Source organism: Chrysoperla carnea, chromosome 4, assembly GCF_905475395.1.
Source record: "Chrysoperla carnea chromosome 4, inChrCarn1.1, whole genome shotgun sequence".
Classification (NCBI taxonomy): Eukaryota; Metazoa; Arthropoda; class Insecta; order Neuroptera; family Chrysopidae; genus Chrysoperla; species Chrysoperla carnea.
The window spans coordinates 2,147,400-2,163,694 of record NC_058340.1 but is presented as its reverse complement, the minus strand read 5'-3'; the positions used below and the strand labels follow the sequence as shown (position 1 = coordinate 2,163,694).

Here is a 16,295-nt window from a genome sequence, read left to right as displayed (position 1 = left end):
AAGTTTAACTGATTATTAATATAATTTTTTCCTGTTATTTAATTAATTATCACTTATAATAACGATAAATTCAATAAAAGTTTTTGTGAGGACATGCCACTCCATTAAAATATGTAGTAAACAACTTAATTTATTTATTTTTGTTTTTGAAATTAAGTACGATAACCTGTCCCGCACTCAATCTCTTTGTATTCCTTGGTGCTACGCTCGTCATAAAACTTTTTCTTCAGAAAACATGGAAATGAACTCTGATAATATTGGGTTGTTATTTTTGTATTCAATTTTAAGTGGATATAATTCTAGGAGATGACGCATCAAAAAATCCATGAACCCTTACTTTTTGCTGCGTGGTAAATAAGCTCCTGAGTCGATGTGGAGCATTTTCTTTCATAGGACATTTTGGTGATAGGCGGTAGTGTAGAAAGCATGCAATTTTGTATACACGTTCTTTAAATGATATAAGTGTGCACTAAGAATGAATTTTTGGAAATTATTCGCCTAAGAAGTTAAAAAGGGGATGCAATTTTGTATATGGAAAACCCATGTAAATAATTTTATATAGCAAATATAGATCCACTTTTGCTATAATGTTATGTTACTAAAATTTCATGTGGTTTATAAGATTTACAAATGAGAATTCTAATTATTATTTTCAAAAGTAATAATTAGGAATGCTCAGTTAGAGTCGAGTGGTCTTAATTTTTAGTTACAATGCTTTTAATTGGCTGCCCAATTTACTTAATAGCTAACTATCCGTGCATCGGATAAAAAAATGGAAGAGGACTTTTCGTTTTAGAATTTTATTTTCTAACTGACGCAACAAAAGCGTGCGGTACTTACGGGACTATGAATATTTGCATGTGAGTTTTTTTGACACTAGATGAGCCTGAAAAAAGATTTTTGAAAATTTAACTCTGCGATGATAAAGCGGATGAGAAAAGTTTTTGGATTCATTAATATAGCTGTATATAGAAAGCTACATTATCAGCGAGTAACAGTGGCTATATTTTATTTAAAAAAAATAAGGACTCCGCACCAAAAACGAAATTAGCGGGGATAAGTAATGGCAAATGAAGTAACATTTTATAACGCAATATTCTTTGTATTTAAAATTGCAGTTGCCCAGCGAAGCGGTTGGGTTAACTGCTAGTTACACATAAACTCGTTTGGAATCTTTTACAGGATTTATTTGAATGGAAAAGATATTTGAATGAAAATAATGAAAGTTTTCGTCATTTTATAGAAATAATTTCTGATTTATTATTAAAAATATAATTACAATATAACTTAATCGTTGTAAAATCTTTGGTAATGAAACATTTTATGAACACCATGTAATTAACCAAAAGTTATTAAATAAGTTGGAGCATTACAAGTAAATGTACTCTTATGATCATCGTAAGCATAACTGTAAGCATCAGGACAACGATCCTTAAAGAATTTTGGATAATTTTGTGGCCAATCAGTGGATTTGCATGTTTCTGGTTTGTCATGAGCACCACGGCAACAATATTGATCAGTATTGAATGCTAAACAAGCAGATTTACAACCGACGGTACGACCATTGACTTTTTGCCGCAATTCTTTTGGACAACTTTTGTTGAAATTGTGAGAGCACTTTGCTCTTTTACAACTGTATTTTCCCTTATCTCCTTGACCTCCTATTGGTTTCATCTGTAGATAAACAAATCATTTTCAATATATAGATATTTAAATTACTTTATAAAAAATTAATAGGAAAAGCTTTATAAAAAATTAATAGGTCAAACCAAGAGCTTATTAAGTGCGCTTCTTTAAAATACCCATATTTCAGTAAATTGAGAAATTATAAAATTTTGCCCTTTTAGCATTCGAATTGAAAGGCAGTTTCAATTATTAATTTTCAATTAAGCTACGATAAATACAAAACCTTCACAATCGTAAATAATGCCCGACCTAATTCTCCATTTGAGGTATGATAAACGTATTTGAAATAATTTGAATGTATTTAAACGCACTTGTTTTTTGTGTTTTATTAGATTTTTGAATTGTTTGGCTTAAAATTTAAACTTTCAGAGCTCAATATAATATCTTATTAATATTTTTAAGTTGACATATGCTTGAAACTCGATAAATAAATTTAATCGAGGAAAATGCTTCAAACGACAAATGTTAGTTTCAAAGGCATACATCGAATAATATCTGCATCGAATTCGATCTAAGTTTTCAGGTTCAATTAAAAGCTCACTCTGATTCATTACTGGCAATACATTAAATGAACGCTTTAAATTAGAAACTTTTTATTTTGTTTGAAACATTTTTTTGTAAACCGAATAGTTTAGGCAGTAATTGATAACCACTTTTATTGAATTTATTAGAAAATTTTTTTCGTTGAGTGCCTAAAATTCTAAAAATTTTGATACCAAAAAACAATTTAGGTGAAACTTGTCAATTTGTTTTTGCCTAAACCGTACGGTTTGCGGAAAAATGTTTCGAACAAAAAATGTTAATTTTTAATCGATAACAACTTTTTAATTTAAAGTGTTCATCTATCGATTACCAGTTTTGAAGTTTTTCATTGAGCTTGAAAACCTACGTCTAGTTTAATGTATGCATCAGATGTGCGCGTACACAACCAAAATTTTTCGCTTGAAGCATTTTTATCGACAAAAGTTATTTTTCGAGTTTTAAACAATATGTCAACTTAAAAAAGCTCCCTGTATATATATTCCTGTGGAAAGAAACTTTATCTATTTGATCGGAACTAATAAATTTTGACGGTTGATTTATATTAATTTCCAAGGATTCCGTTTATGACATTTGGCAACAAAATTCAAAAGTACGTAAGTTTTTTGTGTCAGATTTTATAAGAATTTATAAAAAGTTTTTACATGAGCTAAAGACCCTTTGTGAAATGTGACAGACTGCGAACACATGCCTATGCCCAGCTTTTAGGGATATCAAATTCTAATAAAATTGTTGATTCTCCGCTGAATCTTAAGGATGTATGAGCATGGTAGTGGGGCCACAAATTTATAAATAGATATTTTCAATTTTGATGATAAATTTATATTATAACTTGACGATATAAGACGAAAAGTAAGAATAAAATTTTTCGATATCTGGCTTAATTTTCAAAATATCGAAAATTGAAAATTTTGTTTAATTATTTAGCTTTCGATATTTCGAAAACCAAGACACATATCGAAAAATTTTATTCTTATTTTTCGTCTACATTCATGAAGTTATAACAAAATTCATCATCAAAGTTGAAAATAAGATAAAAATAATTTCAACCCTTAATCTACCCTGCTCTTACATCCCTTATATGGACGGTGACACTTAGTTTTTTTCTTTTCTAATTCATTGCTATTATTTTTACTTTCTATTAAACAGTTTTTTTAAAATTTGTTTTCATTCATTCCAAATGTAAATTATCAAAAACTTCCAAAATATGTCGTTTTTTGAGATTCCTCCATAAGAGCCAATGTATTTTATATCGATTTTTAATGACTTTTTTCTTAAAAATTTGCACGGATACCTAAGCTGAAATTTTTACCACGTATTCTTTGAGTAAAAGACTACCTACAAACAAATTTTGAGCCTTTAAATCAAACATTGTTGTCATGCTCATACATCCTTAAAACGAAAAGTTTTCTATCTATTGTGAATAAAGTTGCTAAATTAAATCCGTTTAATAAAAATTACTCCTACAGTTTTGAGGCTTTAAAATAAGAACCAATTAATTTTAAGGAGTTACATTTTGAAGTATTATAGATTTTAACTTACAGAAATTGGAATATTTGCTCCATCGACTAACGAAATATCATAATAATCAAGTCCACCCCAGCCTTTTAAAGTAATTTCAGCTAAACTGGCAGGAGGTGCACCACCATTTCCTCCACATTTTAAACCTTTACCACAATCACCAGTTCTACATTTGTTATTTTTACAACCAGTTCTTGGCCAAAAACGTCCAGCCCAATCATCAGCACTATGTATTGATAGCTAAAAAAAATTTATTAATTAAAAATACATTGAGTATGAAATTAGATGAGACAAATTTTTCGTTAGACGTTCAAAAACATTATTGGTAGTAACTAATACTCCTGAGCGTGTATTACCCGAAAATTGCGTTGGTGTTCGTACTACCTTAATAAGATATCATTAATTTATTATACCATGTATATATGAAATATACAAAGTATATTAAGTTTAGTCCCAAGTTTGTAACGCTTAAAAATAATGATGCTAGGAAAAAAATTTTGTTATAGGTGTTCATAAAATCACCTAATTAGTCCATTTCCGGTTCTCCGTCCGTCTGTGGACACGATAACTCAAAAACGAAAAAAGATATCAAGCTGAAATTTTTACAGCGTACTCAGGACGTAAAAAGTGAAGTCAAGTTCGTAAATGAGCATCATAGGTTAATTGGGTCTTGAGTCCATATGACCCATCTTGTTAACCGTTAGAGGTAGAACAAAAGTTTAAATGTAAAAAATGTTCCTTATCAAAAATTAAACAACTTTTGTTTGAAACATTTTTTCGTAAACATCACTGTTTACCCGTGAGGGCGCCAATTAGGCGGAAATTTTATAATATGTACTATACTTGATTATCAGTTATGTATGTGTCACATGTTTGTATATGTAATGTGATAAAGAAATCAACACTGACTATACATGGCATTTCAACAATTAACTCAGTCAATTGTTTGTTTTCACTTGTTTTTTTATTAAAGTGATGGTCATGAAATAAGGTTTCAAATAAAAACAAATATATCTCATATACAACTTGGGTAATTTAAGTTTAAAGTTAGGATACTTTTAATAGAAATAGAAAATTATTAATATGCGTGAAAAATAGAAGGATTTATTTTAATTAATACTGTTTAAATTAATTATCTCACCCGTTGTCCAGCACGCAACACGACACCACCGCCTTCTAGAGCTGGTTTGTCAGCATTACCTTGAATTCCAATCCATAAAGTTTTACCGTGTTTGTTAAGTAATTGAAATTCACGGCCATAAGCTGTATAGAAAACTCCATATAAAATTAAAAGTTTGATCACACCCATCTTTGATTATTTGATTATACAACTACAACTGAATGTGAAAAGAATAACGTTTCTGGTTTTATATCTACAAAATAATTTTGAACAAGGAAGTTTATGTTTTTAATGTGGTTTTTCTGGTTAAGATATCCATGCAATTAATAAAAACCCTTTTTTAAAGTTTTTAAAAAAAACGCAAATTTTGCTTTTTCCTATTGCCTTTTAATATATATCAATCTCTATAAAGAGGTAAAAATTAACCATTTAGAATGACAGTACTTCAAACTTAAATTAAACAATGCTGTTTGATTATTTACTGAAACGGTTTAGTAAAAATTTCTTACCAAACGATAAAAATTTGACTCATATTGATGCTATAAGCCCTGAAAATCATAAATAAAAATCAATTAATTGCACTAGCTTGACCCGTGAGTAATTCCGTGGCTAAAAATAACAAACAACAAATTTCGTAGAAAAGTAGTAAAAAAAGTCAAAAATTCTTAAATTAATATTAGGAGAACATGTATTTAAAAATAGTAATTATATGTCTAGAGTATTAGGAGACCATCTGTAAAAATTAACATGCTTGCCTAATAAACTAATTATTTAAATTTATATTTTTTTGTTCAAATTATTTGTCTTGTTTCCTAAGCGGTACATTTTTAGACCGTGAATATATTGTTCGTCAAACTTAGACATAATAAGCTTGAAATGAGGGGTGAAGCATGGAATTTAATAAAGGAATAAGGAAGACAAGGGTAAGACAGAAAAAAACTTGCTATAGTAATAATATTATGTTTTCCACTATAAATTATACTGTGCTGTCAGCGATAGCGCGTAAATGATTGGTATCATAAGTCACACAAATTGCCATAAAATACTCGATCAAATTTAAAAAAATTCTAATATTTCATACCCGTTGGATGCATAGTCATGGTAGGAACAATCAAATTCGACGCCAGCGCTTGTAGTGTATAATTTTGGCGTAAAAGGTGGCTGTTATGTCAAATTTTCAATTGTTTACATGTAAATTTTATAGCAAATGTCAAATTAATTTATTGAAAAATAACAATTAATTAAATTTGTTGCATGGGAAATTGTAAAAGAAAGAAAAGTTGTTGCATAAATAATATTTTTTAAATGTAAATTACCATAATTACTTAATTAGTCCATTTCCGGTTCTCTGTCCGTCTGTCCGTCTGTCTGCCAACACGATAACTCAAAAACGAAAAGAGATATCAAGTTGAAATTTGTATAGCGTGCTGAGGACGTAAAAAGTGAAGTCGAGTTCGTAAATGAGCAATATAGATCAATTGGGTCTTGGATCCGTAGGACCCATTTTGTAAACCGTTAGAGATAGAACAAAAATTTAAATGTAAAAAATGTTCCTTATACAAAAATAAAGACCTTTTGTTTAAAACATTTTTTTTTGTAAACATCACTGTTTACCCACGAGGGCGTTAATTAGGTGCAAATTTTATAGTATGTATTAATATAGGAATATCAGTTATGTGTGTGTGGCTATTTAAAAGTGGATATCTTTTGTTATTTACATGACGTCAAAAAAACAAACGATTGCGTCATCAACACTGTCTATACATGATATTTCAACAATTAATTCAGTCAATTGTTTGTTTTCACTTGTTTTTTTTTTAAATTTTTCAAAAGAAAAATTAATTGTTGTGCATGTATTCGATCAATTTGATCATCTTCAGAATATAAAGTTAACATTGAAAGGTTTATATACTGTTTGCTTATTATGTAATAAAAAACAAGTTAACAACTTGTTCAATATTTTGTTACAAATGCATATTATTTGACTAAAATTATTTCTATTTACATTGAAGGCTAAGTGGATAAAAATTATTCTAATTATTTAATAAATTTGTTATTTGTTTTTCAAAAATTTGTAAGTATATCGATTCAGGTGTAATTTGTATAAATAGCTACTATAAGTAAATATTGTCAGATTAATTAAAACACGTGTAATATGTAAGTCGTATGTGTAAAGCTAAAAACGGTAGAAGATGAAGGAAGATTTAAACTTGCATAACTTCCAATGACCCTGATATTGAAATGTCAATTTCTTGTTTATTTCAATATCTGAAACAAAGAAGATTATTCATTACAGAAAATTAAGTTAGTTGTAGATAACTTTCAAAAACTAGGAAAAATTAATAAAAATATTAATTATGAATTAATTGAATGATTTGAATGAAATAATAAACAGGATGCCACAAACGTTTGATAAAGCTTTAACCGGAAACAAATTAATAAATTAAAAATAGAAAACATGTCAACCGAATCACTTTTCTTTATCTCAACTTTTTTTCTTGTATATTAAGGATGTACAAGCATGACAACAATGTTTGGTTTAAAAGATCAAAATTTGTTTATAGGTACTCAAACTTTTTACGTTAAAAATTTCAGCTTGATATCTTTTTTAGTTTTTGAGTTATCGTGCCCACAGACGGACGGACAACCGGAAATGGACTAATTAGGTGATTTTATGAACATCTATATTTTTTTCGTAGCATCAATATTTTTAATCGTTTTTTAAATTTATTATCAAGTATCCTGGGTTTTTTTTTAAGAACATGAATGAAAATTTTTTCAATGTCATTCAGAAATAAGAATTCTTGAAAACTATTGAATGTAATTTTTACTAAACAATTTAAAAAATTATAACGAGTGTGCAATGTCAGCTGTAGCTAGCGTGTTTTCTTTCGATTAAATACATGAAGTCGTATTTCTCCGAAATTTAATTATTTTCGAAAAAATGTTTAAAATAAAATATTTTACTTTTTTTTTTTTTAAAGTGGATTATCAACTCTCTAATTTAAAGTGTTATTCTATCACTTTCCTTTTAAGATCTAAATTGACTATTAAGGCCACCCTGAGAATTTGGTTCAATCTGAAGTCAGAACATAATGTCCTCTATCAATTAAATATCAAATTCTGCAACTTTTATTTTTAAGTTATTTTTTGATTGGTCAGATACGTCTTTTACATATCGGAAATGCACTCGGTAGACAAAATTTAATGGCGGCTAATTTATCGATAAATAGTGGCCTGTTGGCTATTTTTGAATAATTCAACATCAAAAATTCTAACTTCCCAAAATTTAAGCAAAATATGCCATGTTGGTGGCCGAAGCACAAACTGTTTTACAGATTCTTATCTGTTGACAATTGACAATTTTCCTAGAACTCCATTTTCGACATCTGATTTTACGGTTTGATTTTTTTTACGATTTGATAAAGAATAAAAATTTGAACTATTATTTTGAGCGTTTTCTGAACGGAACTGAAACTTTGTAACCTGTATACACATTTTTTTCGGCAAAGAATTAGAATCTGCCTCCCTTTAATAGAACTGATTTCTGTTTGACCTTGTAAACGTCCCCATAAAACTTCCATAAAAAAAAAAACTAAATATTGCACATATTTTCATTTTCCTCAAAATAATAGGTGTATTATTATATGATAATTTTTTAAAATATGTCCTGTATTTTAAATCGGAAAATTACCGGTCTCTAGAGGTCACATCTATCATACTTTGTTAACAGTTGTTATTAAATTCTTATCAAAACTAATACCTTCAACAAATAAATATTATCAGTTATCCTATAAAATATTTATAATGGGAAAATTTATTAACTATATTTTCCTTACTATTTAACAAATTGATATCACTGAATAGCTAGCATATTCAAGGAAAATATACGTTTTGAAAAGTAAATTTTCCTCAAACATTCTTCCTCATCCGGTGTATTAAATGGGAAAATTACCAGTACAATCTCCTAAAGGTTTTAATTAAGGTGGTTCTATCACGGTAGTCCAGTCAAAATTTTTGACTTATTACCCATGCTAAACGTATCTACACAGCTAACAGTTACTGTTCCTCTTACACGACTGTCTCACATATATACTAGGAATGAATGCACATATATACTAGAGTGAATACACAATACACAATAGTCCCTCCCCTGAATTAAAAATAATTCATTTAAATGTAATATTTAATTTAATATTTTATGGAAACTAAATGAAGAATACCTTTCTTTTTTTTTAATGATTCGGAATATATGATTCTTCCAAATATTAGTTTCTTGTCAAAAGGGTAAGTCTCCTTCTCCTTAAAGATAGTAAAACTTTCAACCGAAAATATTTCGAATATTTCACGAATATTTTATGAAATGTTGACCCTCAGGATAGTTATTTGAAATCTTTTCTTGCATTTTTGAATACCCAACGAAAAACAACACGATGGAGCTTTCGACAATAAATTTTTTATCATTTGAAGTACTCATTTTTTGTTTACCCCTCGATCTATAAAAAGGGGGAGGTTATTAGTTTGACCGCTATGTGTGTGTCTGTATGTCTGTCTGTGGCATCGCAGCGCCTAAACGGATGAACCGATTTTGATTTTTTCTGTTTTATATGAAAGGTAGTTTAATGGAGAGTGTTCTTAGATATGTTTCAAGGACAAATTTAGGGTTCCGTACTAAAAGGAAAAAATTGGCGATTATCTTCAAAGTCGGCTCAGTTTGAAAAGGGCTTTAAGGAAAAAGGTAATTAAATGGAAAGTGTTCTTAGATATGTTTCAAGTGGGAGCTTAGGGTTCCGTATCCGAAAAAGACAGAGCCCTGAGTTTATGTGCGACACGTACCATTTTTTTTAGAAATTAACAAAAAAATATAAAATAAAAAATTCATTTTAAAAATTAAGCACAATCAAAAATTTTCGGAAATCTACATAAGAAAATTCCCATTTCACCACAAGAAAAAGATTATCCTTGGGAAATGGGAAGTTATAACGACATATTACTATTTAAAATAGCATAAAAATTCTAGGGACCTTAAATGATCCGTCGAAGAATCGAAAATTGTTCTTCTTTCGTAAGTTAATTATTAAAGTATCTATCTATGTACTTTCTGCTTTGTAGTTTGTCTAAGTTTCGCTTATGGGTCACCAGATGATCATTTCTCAGAGTTTCTAAGTATTAAATCAAATCATTGAATCACATTTTGGTAGTACCTAAAAATTAATACTTAATTATTGATTTGAAACGTTAAAAACAAAGTATTATAAATGGGTTATGATTTTAAAAAACAAGTTTTTATTTAATGTCATTTATTCATTAAATAAAAGTTAAAAACAATTTTATTGACTCCAAAAACCAGTAGTCACCAACTGCTATTCATTTTTATTGTCTGTGTCAATAAAGAATTTGTTATTAAAATCTATATATTATGATGTCTGATAAAATGCTTTTAACGTAAGTTTGATTCTTTTACAAAGTGATGTAACGAATCGTCGCAATGCTAATTTATCAAACCATAAAATATGTAATTTTTTGTGTTGGGTTAAAATTATAGCGCAACATATTAATCACGTGATTGGTGATAAGGTGAGTTACTCTAATCACCTAGTTATATAGCGACTAACCAGGCTACTCAACTACGAAACGAGCAACTCATTGTAAAAGCGTCAATACTCTAAGCATCCCTATGCAAATCGGTATTTATTCGAGTTTTATCCATTTTTGTTTTGTAATGTTTCGCCCCATAATCAGATTTTCAAAAAAAAAATTGTTCGCACATGAAAGTACATAAAAAAGCCTGAAATTTAAACAAAAAAAAGTTAAAATCCGAAGATTTGCCTGAACTGTACGCACTTACGAAATTTTTCAGAAAAAAATCAAATTTGAGATTATGTATCGGGCTAAAATTTACCACACTTATTTATGATCATTAGGAACATATTTTTCCAGAATTTTAACTCAATTTCTTCATTTTTCGAAAAATTATCAGAGGAAATTGAAAATAAAAGGTTACTGCGCTTGTCTTGAGATTTTGAGGTAACGATTTCTGCTGGCAACGTCGATGCAGAAATTCATAACAAACAAATCTTTTTTTTTATTCGCATCAATCCGATCAATAGAAGCAGAGATATTCAAGAAAACGTCACCAAAGAAAACAATTTAGGGATTAAAACCACGTGTCGAAGGTCGTGCGGATCTTTCCGGAACCGGAAAACTCCTTTTCTGTATTTTTTACAATAAAAGAAATCTATTTAAAAAAATTAGCCTTCTCCCAAAGTTTTCTGAATTTACTATCAAAATCCGATGGATTTACCCAACTATTATCCAACAGTCGTAAAACACGTCAGTCTTCAAAAACTTTGCGAAAAGCTATCAATTGAGTTTATGTTTTGTTTTTGTTTGCCCGTTTAGTCAAAAACCGGCATAATTAATTCAAACCATAAACTATGTACAAAATAAACAAAGTATTATTTAAACTTTATTAACCAGAAAAGTGATGTCGCCAATGAAATTATTAAAAATATAATGTCGTAAATAATAAATAATGTTATTAAGATTAGAAATAACGTTTATTTATAATCTGTTAAGAAATGTATATAATTATAGACTAGACTCTATCATTAATTACGACCTTGAACTCAAATCTTCATTTATCACTACATAAATTTTTTTAAATATACTATGTCTAATATCATATATTCTGTTAAAAATATCCTAAAGAAAAGAATAATTATATCGATAAATATTGCTTTTAAGTGAAAAATGATTATGACAAAGTTGTTCCGAAGAATATCTAATAACTATTGCTTTAAACTTTTTCCAAAATTTTGCATGATTTTACTTAAACTTACTCTTAAGAAACGAATTTTTTCTGACACGACACGATTTGAGCTTAGTATTAGTAGGTTTTAACTCGACTCCAATGCCATCAAAATTTGGGAAGTAGAAATACGGTAACAAACGCCAAAAATTACTAAATAATATTAAATTTTTTTAAATCATTTTTGTATTGATATATATCATAAAAATTCACGTGATATATATCGGATATATATCATGATATATATCCATTGATATATATCCTCGAACCCTGCTCGAAACCTAATAGAGCTACGTTAATTTTGACCATAAATTTGAAAAGTATGGCCCAAATTTAGTAGGATTACATACTTGGTTTATCAAAATTGGATAAAATTTGGATGTGATAGAGCAAAATTAAATTTTTTGGATTCTGATGACGTCATAAAGTTCAAAAATTCAATTTTTTTAATAACACAGGCAATTTTTATCCGATCTTATTGGAATTTTTTTTGAAACCCACTAATTTTGGGTCATTCTTTTCAGCTGTGATGTCAGTTTTTCGCTAGCTATCACATATGTGCCTAATTCCAGGACCAGACCTCCACAATCTTGAAACCTAATAGAGCTAGATTAATTTTGACCGTAAATTTGAAAATTATGACCCAAATTTAGTAGAATTACATACTTGGTTTATCAAAATTGGATAAAATTTGGATGTGATAGAGCAAAATTAAATTTTTTGGATTCTGATGACGTCATAAAGTTCAAAAATTCAATTTTTTTAATAACACAGGCAATTTTTATCCGATCTTATTGGAATTTTTTTTGAAACCCACTAATTTTGGGTCATTCTTTTCAGCTGTGATGTCAGTTTTTCGCTAGCTATCACATATGTGCCTAATTCCAGGACCAGACCTCCACAATCTTGAAACCTAATAGAGCTAGGTTAATTTTGACCGTAAATTTGAAAAGTCTGGCCCAAATTTAGTAGGATTACATACTTGGTTTATCAAAATTGGATAAAATTTGGATGTGATAGAGCAAAATTAAATTTTTTGGATTCTGATGACGTCATAAAGTTCAAAAATTCGATTTTTTTGATAACACAGGCAATTTTTATCCGATCTTATTGGAATTTTTTTTGAAACTCACTAATTTTGGGTCATTCTTTTCAGCTGTGATGTCAGTTTTTCGCTAGCTATCACATATGTGCCTAATTCCAGGACCAGACCTCCACAATCTTGAAACCTAATAGAGCTAGATTAATTTTGACCGTAAATTTGAAAAGTATGGCCCAAATTTAGTAGGATTACATACTTGGTTTATCAAAATTGGATAAAATTTGGATGTGATAGAGCAAAATTAAATTTTTTGGATTCTGATGACGTCATTAAGTTCAAAAATTCAAGTTTTTTAATAACACAGGCAATTTTTATCCGATCTTATTGGAATTTTTTTTGAAACTCACTAATTTTGGGTCATTCTTTTCAGCTGTGATGTCAGTTTTTCGCTAGCTATCACATATGTGCCTAATTCCAGGACCAGACCTCCACAATCTTGAAACCTAATAGAGCTAGATTAATTTTGACCGTAAATTTGAAAATTATGACCCAAATTTAGTAGAATTACATACTTGGTTTATCAAAATTGGATAAAATTTGGATGTGATAGAGCAAAATTAAATTTTTTGGATTCTGATGACGTCATAAAGTTCAAAAATTCAATTTTTTTAATAACACAGGCAATTTTTATCCGATCTTATTGGAATTTTTTTTGAAACCCACTAATTTTGGGTCATTCTTTTCAGCTGTGATGTCAGTTTTTCGCTAGCTATCACATATGTGCCTAATTCCAGGACCAGACCTCCACAATCTTGAAACCTAATAGAGCTAGGTTAATTTTGACCGTAAATTTGAAAAGTCTGGCCCAAATTTAGTAGGATTACATACTTGGTTTATCAAAATTGGATAAAATTTGGATGTGATAGAGCAAAATTAAATTTTTTGGATTCTGATGACGTCATAAAGTTCAAAAATTCGATTTTTTTGATAACACAGGCAATTTTTATCCGATCTTATTGGAATTTTTTTTGAAACTCACTAATTTTGGGTCATTCTTTTCAGCTGTGATGTCAGTTTTTCGCTAGCTATCACATATGTGCCTAATTCCAGGACCAGACCTCCACAATCTTGAAACCTAATAGAGCTAGATTAATTTTGACCGTAAATTTGAAAAGTATGGCCCAAATTTAGTAGGATTACATACTTGGTTTATCAAAATTGGATAAAATTTGGATGTGATAGAGCAAAATTAAATTTTTTGGATTCTGATGACGTCATTAAGTTCAAAAATTCAAGTTTTTTAATAACACAGGCAATTTTTATCCGATCTTATTGGAATTTTTTTTGAAACCCACTAATTTTGGGTCATTCTTTTCAGCTGTGATGTCAGTTTTTCGCTAGCTATCACATATGTGCTTAATTCCGGGACCAGGTCTCCATATTCTCGAAAGCAAGACAGAGGGTTTTTTTTTACTTTCAAGTCCAGCCCTTGCCTCTTGTTTTATATGTGATCACATGATTTCCTTGTACGCTTATAAACTTAGAGCTAGTGAAAAAGATCGCTTTTACGAAAGCGCCCTTTTCTAGATACATGATGTGAAATTTTGGAACAAAAAGGATATTATTGTAAATATTGTCAAAACTGATTTCGGTGTGCAATAACGTTAGTTAATTAAAAATGAATATTCAAATTATTACGAATATAAAATCCGAATTTTATTAGTACCCTGGAATTTGTTTTAATATACAAAGTTTATTCATGGTTGATTTTAGTCTGATTATTTTAATGTCATCAAAATATTCAAAATCAACATTCCTTTTAGAATCCAGTATCAATTAAAATAGTCCTCTCGTCTTTACACAAAAACTTAATTTACAAAAAAAAATTATAATAAATTTCTGATTATATACTTTCTTAATTCGTGTTATGCGATTCTCCAACCTCCTTATGGGTCAACTTGTTTGGGGATGTTCCCAAAAAACTAAGTTTATGAAAATATTTGATACTTAATTTTTAAATTTTGACGGTGAATTCTGTTAGAGTAAATTTTTTCGATATATACCATAGTTTTTGAAATATTGATGCCTATGAAAGATTTAGAGAAAATCAATTATAGAGGAAACACACACTGTAAAATAAGTTCTTTATCACATAACTCATACAAACATGTGACACATACATAACTGATAATCAAGTATAGTACATATTATAAAATTTCCGTATAATTGGCGCCCTCACGGGTAAACAGTGATGTTTACGAGAAAATGTATCAAACAAAAGTTGTTTAAATTTTGATAAGGAACATTTTTTACATTTAAACTTTTGTTCTATCTCTAACGGTTTACAAGATGGGTCCTACGGACCCAAGACCCAATTGACCTATGATGCTCATTTACGAACTTGACCTCACTTTTTACGTCCTGAGTACGCTGTAAAAATTTCAGCTCGATATCTTTTTTCGTTTTTGAGTTATCGTGTCCACAGACGGACGGACGGACGGACAACCGGAAATGGACTAATTAGGTGATTTTATGAACATCTATGTCAAAATTTTTTTCCTAGCATCATTATTTTTAAGCGTTACAAACTTGGGACTAAACTTAATATACTATGTGTATTTCTATACATGGTATAAAAATGCATACACTCGATTTAAATGTTTAATTTTTGTTTTGTTACAGATTCCTTTGGTTTCTAATGTTGGCCACAGTGGGCTTGGGTCTGTCGAGCCTGATATTCCAGTTCGAAAATTATCGAAGAAGGAAAAGAAAAAAGAAGAAAGATGGCGAAAAATGCATGAAAGATTTCAAAACATTCCTACAAATGAGGAGGAGGTTCTCAATGAAGATAGCCCGTAAAAACTTTTTGTTTAATTTTATAAAAATAAATATTGTTATAAATATTTAATATGCTTGATTTTATAGCTACAAAGTTCTTAATAAACCCATTTTTAAAAAGTTAATGCTTAAAATCATTGAACAAGTATTTAAATTATTTTGCGTGTTCCTTAATTCATTTTTAAAACGATGTTGAAAAAGAACGTTTGCCACTGTAGTTAGTGATAATGAGAGACAAGTAAATGAGGAAGGCAATTTCTAGGTTTTGGAAACGCGATTCTAAAGAATTATTTAGTAAAAGTTTATAAAATTTCTGTTTCAAAGGCTCCTGTTTTTTGCTGTCAATAACTGTAGCCACTTCACTCATAAAATGAACCTTTATTTTATAATAAATCAACCAACCACAGTAGATTGGATCTTGACTGAGAAAATAAAATTTAAATAGTTCACCTGTTTTCTCGAAATACTTATAATCGATATTATATTAAAATCGACTAAAAAAGTACAGTGAAGCATAGCCTAGGCGTTTCGCGTTTAAGGCATACAAGATATTTTACGCTCCTATGTAAATTAATATTTTTTTATTACGACTAGACAGGAGTTGGAGAGCGGGGTCCGTAGCATTTGCTACTCATGCTACGTGGGTAATCCGGCACTGATTTTTCCCGCACATCTTTCAGACCATAACAAATGTTTGAATACTTTAATATCAGTAACTCCAAGTGTCTTATGAAAGT

At 29.3% G+C, this 16,295-nt stretch overlaps 2 protein-coding genes across 3 annotated transcripts in view; one reads left to right on the top strand and one right to left on the bottom strand.

The window, feature by feature from the left end:
• Nucleotides 1-15,659, top strand: part of LOC123299222 (angiogenic factor with G patch and FHA domains 1) — a 33,625-nt gene extending 17,966 nt beyond the window's left edge. For both annotated transcript variants that reach the window (XM_044881524.1, XM_044881525.1), the window contains exon 8: nt 15,403-15,659. In XM_044881524.1, the coding sequence (XP_044737459.1) occupies nt 15,403-15,579 (177 nt within the window). In that variant the 3' untranslated portion in view covers nt 15,580-15,659. The remainder of the gene's footprint in view (nt 1-15,402) is intronic.
• Nucleotides 1,277-5,074, bottom strand: LOC123299225 (pathogenesis-related protein 5-like). The gene is made up of 3 exons (XM_044881528.1): nt 4,889-5,074; nt 3,769-3,987; nt 1,277-1,674 (listed from the first exon to the last, which is right to left on the bottom strand). Exons 1-3 carry the CDS (start codon nt 5,054-5,056, stop codon nt 1,339-1,341), a joined length of 723 nt encoding a protein of 240 aa, XP_044737463.1. The 5' UTR covers nt 5,057-5,074; the 3' UTR covers nt 1,277-1,338.
• Nucleotides 15,660-16,295: the final 636 nt, after the last annotated feature.

Coding starts and splice junctions, on each gene's coding strand:
- LOC123299225 (XM_044881528.1), bottom strand. CDS start 5,056: ATGGGTGTGATCAAACTTTTAATTTTATATGGAGTTTTCTATACAGCT. Junction 3,988..4,888: donor TGTTGCGTGCTGGACAACGG/GTGAGATAATTA, acceptor AATTTTTTTTAG/CTATCAATACATAGTGCTGA. Junction 1,675..3,768: donor GAGCAAATATTCCAATTTCT/GTAAGTTAAAAT, acceptor GTTTATCTACAG/ATGAAACCAATAGGAGGTCA.